Source organism: Sander vitreus, chromosome 19 (assembly GCF_031162955.1).
Source record: "Sander vitreus isolate 19-12246 chromosome 19, sanVit1, whole genome shotgun sequence".
Classification (NCBI taxonomy): Eukaryota; Metazoa; Chordata; class Actinopteri; order Perciformes; family Percidae; genus Sander; species Sander vitreus.
In genome coordinates, this window is record NC_135873.1 from 1164457 (window position 1) to 1179021 (window position 14565).

At 41.2% G+C, this 14565-nt stretch overlaps 2 protein-coding genes across 8 annotated transcripts; both read right to left on the reverse strand.

The window, feature by feature from the left end:
- Positions 1-2438: 2438 nt before the first annotated feature.
- Positions 2439-14517, reverse strand: LOC144534355 (uncharacterized). 7 transcript variants are annotated; one of them, XM_078276250.1, is made up of 5 exons: positions 14280-14517; positions 6093-6181; positions 5684-5741; positions 4538-5285; positions 2439-3191 (listed from the first exon to the last, which is right to left on the reverse strand). In XM_078276250.1, exons 4-5 carry the CDS (start codon positions 5252-5254, stop codon positions 3162-3164), a joined length of 747 nt encoding a protein of 248 aa, XP_078132376.1. In that variant the 5' UTR covers positions 5255-5285; positions 5684-5741; positions 6093-6181; positions 14280-14517; the 3' UTR covers positions 2439-3161. The 7 variants fall into 7 exon arrangements, with proteins under 7 accessions (XP_078132376.1, XP_078132378.1, XP_078132373.1 ...); XM_078276252.1 differs by having other exon boundaries at positions 2439-3310; positions 4538-4845; positions 14280-14514; XM_078276247.1 differs by having other exon boundaries at positions 2439-3310; positions 14280-14514.
- On the reverse strand, positions 9478-11402 carry LOC144534356 (uncharacterized). The gene is made up of 2 exons (XM_078276254.1): positions 10627-11402; positions 9478-9877 (listed from the first exon to the last, which is right to left on the reverse strand). Exons 1-2 carry the CDS (start codon positions 11326-11328, stop codon positions 9629-9631), a joined length of 951 nt encoding a protein of 316 aa, XP_078132380.1. The 5' UTR covers positions 11329-11402; the 3' UTR covers positions 9478-9628.
- Positions 14518-14565: the final 48 nt, after the last annotated feature.

Sequence of the window (14565 nt, forward strand, 5' to 3'; positions counted from 1 at the left end):
GAGAATAGACCCTGTGCTTGTTTCTGGTCTAAAACACTTCACTGTGGAATGTTGATAAAATTATAAGATGTGGCTTTTTTTTAAGTTTTCAAACTTAAGCAACAGGAACCTCTTATTAGTCTCTTCTCCTCAGTTGTGCCAGCAGCATGGGAGCTGACTTTCTTGGCATCTTGCACAGGCTGCTGCTCTCTTTGTGCGAGCGTGAGTCATAACCTCTCCCCCTTCCCCCCACGAACTCACCACTGAACACACATACTGTCAGTATCACATATGTTACAGCAGAGTGGGTGGGTGAAATTAGGTCGAGGTTCATTTTTTTTATTTTTTTTTACCTGGAAGGAATTGCGCTATCTGTTTTCCTTTTGTAGAAAGAATAATACATATACATTATCTATTGTGTGTCTCATGTGAAGGAATGCTTTTTAAAGCTCTGCTTTTGGATCAAAATAATGTACATTTGCATAACAGCAAGTGTTATATCCTCATAGGCTCTCGAGGTGTGTTTTTTTGGACAGAAATGACTGCAGAATCACAGTAAGAAAGCGGTTTATTGCCACAGGGTTATGGGGCCTTGTTTAATGTAGAAAATGAAGTTGTTGACGCTCAAAACTTCCCTGGGGGAGGACACCCAGACCCCCCCACTATGATATGTCCCCCCTTCCCCAAAGGCAGATTCTGGCCCATATATATAGGCCAGTATATATACAGTACAGTATACCCACTACAATACATTAGACTACACCACTGATCCTTAGACCTACTTATGTAGGCTGGGCACTGTTGTGTTTAGTTTTATGCATATGTTTTTTATGATTTCCCTTTTCTCGTTTTATAATTAGGAAAGGATAATATTTTGCTTATCTTTTGTTGTATGTTATTTATTACGGTGTCTTTGGTGTAACGCTGTACCAACTTGCTGCCTTTTGTTTTAGGTAGATTGCTGGAGGGGAGAGGGCTTTTCCTCATTACCATGGAGACTCCTGCCATGGAGTCTGCCAGCTACCACAACTACTGCAGCTGCATTCCAGAATAAACATAACCGAGGCCACTCACTCAGTTTGGAGCACACACACAGAAACACAGAAACAAAGAAACACACATCCAGGAGTAGTGAAGGACATGCTTCTCCTCCTGCCCTCTGTAGTCTCGCATTGCCAGACCTATCGCCCCAGACGTTATCTGGAGCACACACACAGAAACACACAGGAGTAGTGAAGAAAGTGTCCTGACAGCATATTCTGTCCCCTGAGGTTTTTTTTAGAGCCTACAGTCCCGGGCTGTTTATCTGACCGACTAGAGAGATGTCTAAAAGACTAACATCTCAGCCATGCTTACACACACTTTTTCACTCCTAAGTAAAGATAAAACACGACCAAAGGGCTCGTCTTGATTCATTGCCTGTACAGTTTACAGAATGTGTCAGGCCACACCCTGACCAACCAACGTTCCCACCAGGCATTAACAGCTGTCCTGAGTGAACAGCTCTAAGTACGTGTGTTCTACACCTGGGATTAGAATGTGTTTCCACATGTGTCTTGAGTGACCATTTGTGATCAGATCCACTTCTCCTACTTTCTCTATATGCAAAGAAACACAAGTCACATGGCAGACCATGTTCAGCAGTTACGTAACCACTCATCAAAAATTTCCCACAATGCATGGATTTGAGGAAGAAGTGCACGAAACGGGTGAGGATTTGGCCGTCTTAAATGAAGCTACAGTAAAACAGCAAGAATCCCTAAAAATATAATTGAATTCCTTAGCGTCACTGCTAGTCTTCCATTGGCGACATGCAATGTGTGTTGATTTTACTGTCACTGAGCGAGCAAATTCATTTGAAATCATCTCAAAGTCTGATGGAGATACAGGAACGTTGATCAAATTCTGTGCAGGTGTCCCCAGCATAATGTAAATGAATATTAAACCGAATATTGAAACTAAACTAAAGATGGAAACATTTAAGTGTTTGGTACGTTTGGTGTCATGTCAACAGCCCAGGATAAACATATTTTTATGTAAAATATACACTTTGCATTATCAGATGAAAACTGAGACGGAAAATCTTTGTTTCTGGGTTCAGCTTTATTGTGATTCCGAGATTGTGAAAATCGCAAAATGAAATGCATTTGTAGCTACACACAGAAACGCTACAGAAAAAGGCTAAAATATTTTAAATTAGGAGAACAGACATAAGAGATGATATGTAGAAAACACAGTGACTAGTGTTGGGTGGTCAGTTAGAGATTAATAGAATAAATTATACACAGGTATTATTTTAAAAACATGGGACTCATGGATGACAATTGTTGTATGGGATGTTAAAAAAAAAGCAGGTAATTTTTGTCATTTCCTGTGTGATTGTTCTTTTGTTTCTCCCTTTTTGGAATCAAGTAATTAGAAGTATTGGAAAGTAGCTAAACCATCATCATAAACCAAAATCTTCTATCCCGAGGTCAGTTCATATAACGACATAGCATGTTTAATAAATAAAATGATGATTTTATAAATAGTCTATATGGATTACAATGGATAAAATGTTCTCTCTATTGTGTGTGTGTGTGTGTGTGTGTGTGTGTGTGTGCGGGCGCAAATGTAGTTTAAAATTATAGAGAGAACATTTTTCAGCTATAAAGTGTTAACCTGCACGCACACAAATAGTGTGATGTAAAAACAAAACCATGATCTGAGAAATGAGTTATTCAATGGGCTTGTTTTTATCAATCTACCGAGACCAAGACACGTCAATATATTATTTAATCCCAATTTTGATTCCATTGAAAGACGATAATTTATCAGTGTCCGATTGTTTGAGCTGAGGCCGGGGTGTCAGACTGGGGGGGAAAAAGGGGACTGAGTACCCAGGGCTCTCATGTGAGGAAGGCCCAAAAAGATGCTAGAATGAATAGCTGTGGATGTGGGGAGGGGCCCATAGACAATGCCTTTCTACGGTGTCCAGAATGTTGTGCTACGCCCCTGAGCTAAGGTGTGACACTTAAACATGGCAGGAAAATACAGTACAGGAAACTCAATTGAACCCAAAACTTGGATGTCTTTAGACCGTGGACTCTGCTTGAGCATTATTTGACGGGGAGTCCCCGTTGGCTTGAGGAGGAGGAGGAAGAGAAGGCACATCTGAATATCGTCCTCCGATGGGCCCGGGTCTAAATGAGGAGTAGCGGGACTTCAGACACCTGGTCCAGCCAAGCAGAAAAAATGAAGGGGCCACAATCACAAACACAACTGCTGCTGTTATGCTGACAACAGCCCAAGTTCCCATTTTTTCTTTCCCTTCTGTCACCTTCTGTGTCGGCTACAATCGGGAGAATGAGATGAAAGAAGATCTAGGTTAGACTTCAGTTTCAGATGCATTGTTGCGTTATATCAAAATATGCCTGATGTGTCACAGTGTGTGCATGCTGGTAGAGGTTGCACATATCCTGGCGGCAGTGTTGGAAAGTTACAAAGTACATTAAGTCCTGTTTAAATACAATTTTGAAGGTAGTTGTACTTAAAGCTTTACTCCACTACCACTCAAGTGGAAAATAGGCTGTTGTACGTTTTACTCCATAACATTTAACAGACAGCTTAAGTTACATTGTAGATTTATATTAACACAAAATAAAGTGAACAAATGATTTATGATGTAATGTGAAAGATTTACATCTTTACTTTTTCGATCCCAGAGGAAAATGAACAAGCTACTCGGCAGAATGTAGTAATTTAAATGAGCTCCACATGATTAAAGTGAACACATTACTGCACTAATAGGCTTTATATTATCTAATAATATTATAAAAAAATATTAAAGCTGCAACAATTAATGGATCAGCTGTCAACTATTTAATTAATTGCTAAGCATTTGGATGATCGATTAATCGGGTTGAGTCTGGTCAGCTTGTTAAATGTAAAAATGTTCTAGTTTCTTCTGTCTGTGACAGTACACTGAACATCTTTGAGTTGGGGACAAAACAAGACATTCGAGGACGGTTTCTTGGGCTTTTTGGGAAACACTGATCCACATTTTTCACCATTTTCTGACATTTCAATGACCAAAAAACTCATCCATTAATCGAGACAATAAACAACAGATTATTAATCGTTCGATGCAACCCTAAATATTATTCTGAAATGAGCCATTCTCCGGGTGATGACCTCAAACCATTTAGCTGATTCAGGCACATAGCCTCCAGAGAAAAGTTGGATATATTTAGTTCATAATGAGCTTTATATTTTCACTGCGCATTGTTTGTGTAAATGTATGTTAAGTTGGTGTTTGCGGTCTATAAGAAATATGATAATTAAGCTATAATAATAGTTACACATATGATATGAATCAACAGTGATACATACAACAGTTGATATTCTCACTAACTTTCAGCCGTAACCACATTTATTGCACAATAGGAGTTTTAGCTGTTATTAAAACTGACATGAATCGCGAGGCAAATAAGTCCACGCACACAGAGCACAGAAAGGGAGATTCCCTTCAAAATAAACTCCAGAATAATATTCTTCCACTGCCTGGGGAGATACTTACAGTCAGATACGGGCGGCCGGTGGTCTGATCCCGTCTTCTCTCTGCGACCCTCATCCTCACAGCAGCAGGGTCTCCCCGTCCCTCTGGCGCGCCGTTTTGGTTTTGGTGGAAGGAGCAGAAGTAGTCCCCTCCATCCTCCAGCAGAACCGGGTTGAACATCAGCGCCCAGTTTCCTTTCTTGTTGCCATCAGGTGACAGAGAAAGTCTCTTCTTAAATCCTGGCCCATGTTTGATCTCTCCGGAGGACAGATTCTGCTCCAGCACCATCTCTCCGCCTCTACTCCACTTTATAGACTCCACATGTCCACCTGTAATGTAGTAACATGGAAGTGTGGCGTTACCCCCCTCAGTGGCTAGGACTTCAGATGCTAGAACAATATCCAGCTGCGTAGAGTTATCAGGTTGGCCAGGGCATCTTAACTCATACAGTCCTGTGTCTGAGTATTCTGTGCGACTGAAGGAAATGAACGCTTTGATCTTCATCCTGTCTTCGTAGTCCTTTGCCGGCTTCCAAACATCTTCCTCACGAGTAGCCACCTTCCCGGTGATGTGCTGTGCAGATTTGCCCTCCACGACCCGGTAAAGGTAAGCCTGACCGTCTGTCTGACAGTTTCTAAACACATACGAGTCTCCTAAAATCACAGTCACACATTCTCCAAAGTCAGGGTGGAGAAAATAAATTAAGAGAAATGCCAAGACCGGTGAAAATCGTGTCATTTTGAGTGTGGATTTTCAAATGACGGGCTGGCTGTGAGAGGGAGAGAGAGAGAGAGAGATATGACGGGCTGGCTGTGAGAGTGAGGACTGTAATTAGAGTGAAGTCATTCCAATAGGTTAGTTTTAGTGGTACTTCCTGCCATAACTACTTCCTCTATGATGTCATAGAGTGCAAGCCGCAGAGTGCATTTTAGTAACATTTCTGGTCTAGTCTCAAAAGCCTACCTCTCTCTTTATGTAAAGTGGTATGTTAGGATGGCAAGAATGGAGTGTAGAAAGAAGAGGTCGGCACCACACGTCTTGAGTTATACTCAGTAACTTTAATAAACCTTCAACCCTCTTTGTGTGTGTGTGCGCGCGGGCGCGTGCGCGCGAGACTGTGGGGAAAGCAGATGCCATGAGCTTGTTGTAGGGCTTACTGGCACTTACATGGCCTGGAGGTGTTTTCAGTGTCTGACTGGCTCCACATTCAGAGATGCAAAGTTACCTGGACAGAAAGAGAATGGCAAGTTTTTGTTGGACAGGGGATATATTTTTGATTAAACTGGATTGTAATGTGGCGGAGAGCTGCGTATTTCACAACATGTCTGATGACATGTCATTTATCTGTTCATGGCTTATTTGATAGGGACAGATACAGTAGGCTATACGTGGACAAACAGAAAACAACACGATTCAAATAGTGTTTATAGCGGATGATAGTTTGCAGCACATGTCCCTATAGAAGGACTTTAATCGTGCATTTATTAAACATCTTGTGTTATCTCTACTTTCTGCTGTCTGTGTGAAGAAATGATTGTGTTTCTCTGAGGGGATGCACATGCTGGGGCCCACCTACTTTAATTTTTGTTTGGGTGTGGTCCATGTGCCTCGCTCGCTTTCTTCTGAGAGCTGTGGTCCGGTCGTCCTGACACAGTAATGATCTCCCTGATGCAAATGAGTGAAAATGAAAAAAGAGCCTTAACAGGTTTATTTCACCTCATAAGAAAATATGTAGCCTGATGCAAGCAAGGAGGCTGCTGAGGAATGAAAGGACATTGAGACTGTATACAGACTTTAAACAACTCTATACTTTAAAACATTGGATAACCTCCTTTTTATTGAGCAACTTTTAAAATATGGAACAGAATGGAGCCTCTCATTATTTGACAGCTGAAATGACTAGACCATTAAACACTGTTTGGATCGTTTCCAGTTTCTAAAATGTGAGGATGTATCTGCATTGAGTAGTTTTTATTTGACATTTTCCTGTTGATACTTAAATACCTTTACTTAAGTAACATTTTCAATCCACTACTTTTACTTGTAACAGTATTTTCTTACAGTGTGGTAGGCTACTAGTACTTTTATTTAACCTAAGTAAAGAATCTGATTACTTTCTCCGATAAAACGGGAGTGATAGTTTTGGTGCTATACTGCGAATGGACAAGAAATTAGGGCTCATCTTGATACGTTATCTATTAAAATAAAAGACATTCTGAGCCCCAGTTAAAGTGTGAAAGGAAAAATGTTGACAGCCTATTTTAGCAACATTTTATAGAATACACAGATCAGTGAATGCTGCAGTTGGCTACATCAGGACACGCCGCTGCCTGGCTGGACTATTGTAACTCCCTATTATCAGGATGCCCAAATAAAACTCTTAGGACTCTCCAGCTGATCCAGAATGCTGCAGCACGTGTTCTGACAAGAACTAAGAGGGGAGATCACATTTCTCCTGTGTTGGCTTCTCTGCATTGGCTTCCTGTAAAATCCAGGATTGAATTTAAAATACTTCTCCTGACCTACAAGGCTCTAAATGGTCAAGCACCATCATATCTTGAAGAGCTCATAGTACCTTATTGTCCCACTAGAGCACTGCGTTCCCAGAATGCAGAGTTACTTGTGGTTCCTAGAGTCTCTAAAAGTAGAATGGGAGCCAGAGCCTTTAGCTATCAGGCTCCTCTCCTGTGGAACCAGCTCCCAGTCTGGGTTCGGGAGGCAGACACCGTCACCACCTTTAAGAGTAAACTTAAAACTCTCCTCTTCGATAAAGCTTATAGTTAGGGAGTAAGGAGTTGCAGCGTTCGCCTAGACCGGCGAGGGAAGGTGTGTAGGGGGAAGGTGTGTAGCCACAGTCATGATGCACCGCCTCCCTATTTCAGCTTCTCTTCATAGAAAGCCTACTATATTTAGGGTATGAGGAGTTGCAGCGTACGCCTAGACCGGCGAGGATGGGTGTGTAGCCACAGTCATGGCGCACCCCGACCCATCTCTGCTTCTCCCCATAGAAAGCTTACATATACTTAGGGAGTAATGAGTCGCAGCGTTAGCCTAGACCGGCGGGGGGAAGGAGTGTAGCCACAATCGCGGAACACAGCCTCCCTATCTCCCCTTCTCTGCAGCTCTTAGTTATACAGTTATAGTTCTAGACTACCAGGGTACATCCTAGGACACACTGAGATTCTCTCTCCTCTCTCTTTCCATCTGTGTGTATTCGTGTCACAGAAATGCTGCGGGGAATAAGCTCCCGGGAGCTTATTCCCCGCAGTCCTTATGTTCTTTTTCCAACTATAGAATAGATCTACCTATCATATAATCAATAATATAGTGAGAGTAGAGGGGGGCAGGAAGTACAGCCCGTTCCGGCAGGGGAGAGTTCAAGCCCGATCCGGCACCTCTCTTTAGCCTGCCTCTCTTAGTTATGCTATTATAATTCTAGACTGCTGGGGAATGTCCTTCCTCCCTATGACACAATGAGCTGCTCTTTCATCTCTCTTTTCATTTGTTCCTTTTATGTGCATCCTTCTCCCAGAAATGCTTGTTACTAACCTAGCTCTGGGGAGTTTACTCCCCGGAGTCCTTATGTTTCTTCTTCACCCAGAATATCGCCTTGGATTAGGGTGGCACCAAGACATGGGTTTTGGGTGCAGCTGTCGCTAGGGACCTGCTACACCCTGCTATGCTCTGCGATTCCCTGCAGTGTCCGGCTGCGTCCTGCTGCGTCCTACCGCGTCCACCCATGCTGTGCTGTCCCACATTACACCTCGTAATGCCCTGCTGTGCCCTACTATGACATGAACTACTACGACTACCATTGTAGTCACTGTTCCATTATCTTTATTGTGACTATAACTGCCACTGTTCATCACACCCCCAACCGGCACCGTCAGACACTGCCTACCAAGAGTCTGGGTCTGTCCGAGGTTTCTTCCCGAAAGGGAGTTTTTCCTCGCCACTGTCGCAATAGCTACCACTAATACTTGCTCTTGAGGGAATTATTGTAATTGTTGGGGCTTTGTCTTACTCTGTCTGTAAAGTGTCTCGAGATAACTCTTGTTATGATTTGATACTATAAATAAAACTGAATTGAATTTTAGCTATTGAGTGAGACAACTCACTTCTGTTCCATCTTTGTTGGGAGTCGCACATGCGCAGTAGCTAGGTAAGGACTACTAGCCAGTCAGAAGCAGATTATGAGGACGTGCCCCGCTAGCAGCTAGGCGAGCATTATAACGTGTTACAAAGTGACGCACGTTCATCACGGAAGTAAAGGCTGGACTACAATAGAGCTGTTTGGAGCAGTTTGTGAACAGTGTTTTCTGTTGGAGATGGTAAGACCCTTTGGGGTGGACTTTGGGCTTTTTCACTTTGTAAACCTATAACATGCACAGAAAAAAATATATAACACAATAAAGGAAAGGGGAAAAGCCAAAAAAGCATAATATGTGCACTTTAAATAGTTTTCGGTTTCAATTATATAATTTTTTTGCGGATGCCAGCTCAAGAATAAATGTTTTTGTGCATTGTCTCGTTAATGCGATAGTCTGGCTTCACTTGTTTGCTATAGAAGTGTGAAAATAAATGTTTGTCTGTTTGATTTTCAGATTAGCATTCCTATATTTTTATTCATTTATTTTACAGATTTTAATTCCAATATTATTGTTTTTAATAAATGTTTTGAGAGAATGTTTGTTTGAATAGGTAAGAACACCCTTACTCCACACGACAATCTACACTAATAGGCTGCAAGTAAACAACAAATAATAGTTTTTTTATGTTGTGATGAATAATTATATTTCTTTTATTATTTGTAAACCCTGCACTATTTGGAAAGGCTGAAAGGAATAATAACACACACACACACACACACACACACACACACACACACACACACACACACACACACACACACACACACACATACATATATCATGAACAAAAGATGAAAACATGAACATAAGTAGAGAAATCTGAATCAGATTTATTGGCAAAGCAGAAGATGAAGCAAGGACTACAAGGCAAAACACGTAGCAAGACATAGGTAAAAGCTGGTCCAGTGTAAACTAATAGAATAGACTAATTCATACAGTTAGTGTCCTCAGCAGTTATTATTTATAAATTATTATATAAAGGTTCCCCATTGACTTGAGGACCAGTGAAAGGTTGCTCCTCCAAATCCAACTCATCCATTCTGTCTGTCGGAGATCCTCCACCACTGGGTCCAGATGAGACATTTGATCTGAAGGATTTCACCCACCAACCGCAGCCAAAGCACAAGCATGCACTCAAAATCACAGCTGCTGTTACACAGAGAATGGTCTTCGTTCCCATCTTGTTCTCTTCAGTGGCGTTCTGTGTCCGCTACAGAGGGGGACAAGAGAATACAGGAGCACTTAGTTAATCCGGACGTGACGGGAGACAGGCCTAGGCTTTAAAAGTGACTTCGGTTTTTGCACCGCATTTTCTATGGGCCGCCAAATGCAAAAATTCACAATTTTAAAGTTGGTATATTTGGATTAGCCTATTTAGGTTACTTTCCTCACATTTAGATACTTTTTTTCTCACATTTGAGACAGAAATAGCTGTAAAACGTGTTATATGCAATTGTCAACAATATGTTTAGAAAAGTAAAATAAAAAGCTACATTTTAAATCTAAATATGAAATCTAAATGTTAAATATAGCTACATGTTAATTATAAATGTACATGTTAAATCGAAATAATCTGCAATACATAAATGCGCAATTGGGCACCCTTAATTTCCATCCTCTAAAAGTGCTGTTTTTACCACTGACAAGCTCCGATTATTATTCTAAGTGTCTGACAACATTATGAAAGGATCCCTACAGAGATAGACCTTTTTGTTAAAAAACACAAACAGCCCCAAAATCCCTATCCAAACACTCCAGAATAAACAGTAGCCTACTTTTTATCATCGTAAATCACTTCATTCAACGTCGACAGACGATCAAAAGCCTTACCTTAATGTTGTCAGACAATAATAGTCAGTGGCAAAAGAGCACTTTTAGATCTTTGTTCACAGTAGTCATTACACCAATGAATGGGAATATATAGACGCCTATAGGCTAGATATATGTTGCGGTACTTACTGGCACAATCTGGGGCGCACATGTGATCTGATCCGGGTTTCTTTTGGTGGTGATCTTCACCCTCACAGCAGCAGGTTCTCCCTTCGTTCTCTCTGGTCTATCCGTGTAGCAAACGTATACACCCTCATCCTCCGGCTGAGCTCGCCCTAAAGTCAGCGACAAATCTCCAATGCTGTACCAATTAGGTGACAAAGATACATTTCTTCCCTTAAATCCTGTCCCATATCTGATCTCCCCGGAGGGTTGTTGCCGTTCATACACAAGCTCTCCGTCTTTTTCCCATCTTATGGGCTTCGCTGGTTTATCTGCAGTATAGGAATGGCACGGGAGTTTGACTTGTTCTCCTTCCGTCACCGATATGTCGAAGGGAAGAAAAACCTCCAGCCGGATAGTGGTAACAACGCGGCTGCCGCAGGTAAACTCATAGAACCCGTTATCGTTGTAGTTGACACGAGTTAACACGACAGAAAGCTTTGAACCGCGTTCAATGCGGACTCTAGAACTTTCATGCATCATCCAAACACCGTCAACAGAAGTTGCCACATCCAGCGCTCTGTCATCTTTAAGCCGATGAATCACTTTCCAATTCTCGCACTCCTCACTCGCGGTCAATGTAACGGAGTCTCCCAAATATGCAAATATGTCTCGGCCTAGGGCTGCTAGAGGGAGCGCAAAGAGAGTGATCACTCCTGTCCATGCCATTGCTTCAGTAAGCCGAGAATGGCGTCAGGGAAGTGGATTTTTAATGGTGGGCGGTTTTACTACAGCCTGTGATTGGTCAAAAAAAGGATGCGTGTGGATTTCCCAATGCGATCAAACGGTTACAAGTGGTGGACACTTTGTGCAACGTTTAGGTAGGCTATTTAAACGACATAGCACAACACATGAAGAGTATGGAGAATCAATGAAGAAAATAAACATGATTATTGTGTGTGTGTGTGTGTGTGTGTGTGTGTGTGTGTGTGTGTGTGTGTGTGTGTGTGTGTGTGTGTGTGTGTGTGTGTGTGTGTGTGTGTGTGAGAGATCCCATTATTTTTTTTTACAATATCTAGGCCTAGGTTTTTATTGTTGATAAAGCATTAGATTTGAAATGTTGCTGTAGCTAAATAGTAATATACTAACTATAAAACTAATATAGGCCTAAGCAGCTACTGTCTCACTGGATCGGGGTTCAGATTTAAAGAAGGGATGTTAGGCTATATAATGTGGCACCCCAGGGACCCTGAATATTATGCATTGTTTCCTTAAAGTCAGGACAGCGCACATCTTTAGGTCATTGTTTCTCTCTCGAAAGATCACACCCAGGGGTTAAACCAGGAAAAGTTTAAAGCTATTTGGCCACAGGTTTGAGGGTGAGACCCGTGTCCACGAGAGGACTGGTGCATGAGCTGTCTGCTGAATTAACACTGCCTGTTGCAATCTGACATTAAAATGAATTTAGGCCCGTATTTTTACCGCCATATTTATTGTGTCTTCTGAGTAGGCTATATCGTTATTTCAATAATCCTGTGCACGCACGCAGTGTAAGATGTGATTGGGGGTTGTATGTGAGGTTCCTACTTACAATTTCTTTGCAATGACGATATTATTTAATCAGAAAGTCTCGAAATCGGGATCTCATTTTGAGACCTGAGTACAGAGATTTAAAAATAACAATAAATGATAATGCTAAAGTCGTAGATGTAATAAAGCAACAATGTAAATACATTCAGCATGACAAATGAATGGCTAAGATTTGAAAATATCCTTGGCAAAAGGATGAAATATAGGCCTACAGGCATATTATGTAAAACAGTCGCACCTAAAAAAAAAAGACAAAAAATGATTCTTTATTTCAAATAAATGTATGAATGATGCCATTGTTGACTTCAACAAAAGTAGGCTATTTTGTAGCCTATATTTTAATATCCTAAAAATAAACAAAGCTCTTCATGTCAGAACAGTACATCAGTTTTCTCTTGTGAATAAATAGGCCTAGTTGTATTTTGTAGGCCTATTTGCGTTATTTGAAATACAGAAGCTAGGAGTCAGAATGGACATAGAGCACGCCACGCCACGCCACGCCACGCCACGCAGCAAGTGGATTTGATTTGTTACCAATCTCACAGTCGAATCGTAGTGTCTGAAAATGTGCTTATGAAATAAAAGATGATTCCATTCGGGCTTTATGAAGTGCTGAATGTTTGATTTTACGAAATTGCTTGTTCAGCCTCATAATAGTGTTATAAACGTAATAGCCTAAACGTAGCAGAATGGTAAGAGCAGTGTATGTGTACAATTGCCATGGTAACTATAAACGTAGCCATTTTATTTATGTGTATTCTGTAGTTTTTTATTTTTTATTTTTTTTATTTTGAATCATTGTAGGCCTATATTAGGCTATACGGCTGTATGTATGGCTGTGTGTGTGTGTGTGTGTGTGTGTGTGTGTGTGTGTGTGTGTGTGTGTGTGTGTGTGTGTGTGTGTGTGTGTGTGTGTGTGTGTGTGTGTGTGTGAGTGTGTGAGAGAGTGAGAAAGTGTGTGAGTGTGAGAGTGTGTGAGTGTGTGAATGTGTGTGAGTGTGAGAGTGTGTGTGTGTGTGTGTGTGTGTGTGTGTGTGTGTGTGTGTGTGTGTGTGTGTGTGTGTGTGTGTGTGTGTGTGTGTGTGTGTGTGTGTGTGTGTGTGTGTGTGTGTGAATGTGTAAATTGTGTGTGTGTGTGTGTGTGTGTGTGTGTGTGTGTGTGTGTGTGTGTGTGTGTGTGTGTGTGTGTGTGTGTGTGTGTGTGTAGTGTGTGTGAGAGTGTGTGAGTGTGTGAGAGTGTGAGAGTGTGAGAGAGTGTGTGATGTGGCTGTATAGCCTATGTATAAAATGTATGTATAAATGTTATGAAAAACGTGACACACGCCAATCCCCTTATGGACCAGCGGGTGTAGAAAACGCTTAAAACCTACTTTTACTAGTTCTGTATCTAGGCTATATATTTAAGACTACAAATGAATTTAGTATATGCTAATGCTTAAGTTATTATTCTATTATGACTGATTATATATTACATTATCAATCAACAGCCTACATCATCAGAAAAGCAACCATCCACTGGGCTAGAGTGCTGTCAATCTGACAATTTGTGATTTCCATTGGTCCGGCTGCCTGTTCTGTCAATCTTCCCAGCCCTTGTCACATGACTAATTAATGTTTACATGACGACTACCACTATCAACAACACTCTGATACCATGGAAACTGGAATTGTTTAAAATAAAAAAGTGGCAGACCGAGCCTAAAGAAACTGTGTTTTGTATTTTGATACACACTTTCTTTAAAATGAAAACAAGTGAAATTACTGTGATATTGTATTAAGCAGAATCACACTGTGTTCTATCCTTTCCAATATTTCCAATATTTCTAAGCAGATTTTCTGTCTGGAATCGACCCTGGGTATTAGTACTCTAACTTAGGCCTAAGCAAATTGAAAACTTCTTCCACCTCTGGTCATTTGGTATTCAGATCCTGGACTCAGCCAGGAAATCTGGACTCATCCGAGAATTAACTTGAAGAAAAAACCAAGAATTAATGTGCAGCTTCCCTGCTATTTTCTGCTGTGGGAACCACGGACTCAAACATATCAACCAGCCATGACAAACATCCGAAATTAAAATGAATTTAGCCTACCTGTCAAGTCCAGGGACGGTGTCGGTCATAGCGCACGGATGAATATATCACCTTCCCCGTCATTGATCGCTTATTAATAAGATACAACAGACCTGTGACTCTCACTGAGCCTTCGTCACACGAAGCTCTGTGGATAATAAATAAAAAAAGAGGCTACGTGTAATCCATAAGAAGTTGAAAACTGACCAGCTGCAGTCCTCAACATTTTCTCTTTTGAGAGGGAGTGCCTCTTGGACACTTTAAAAATAGCTAGAGGAACCGGATTATTATGGGTTCCTTGTTTACT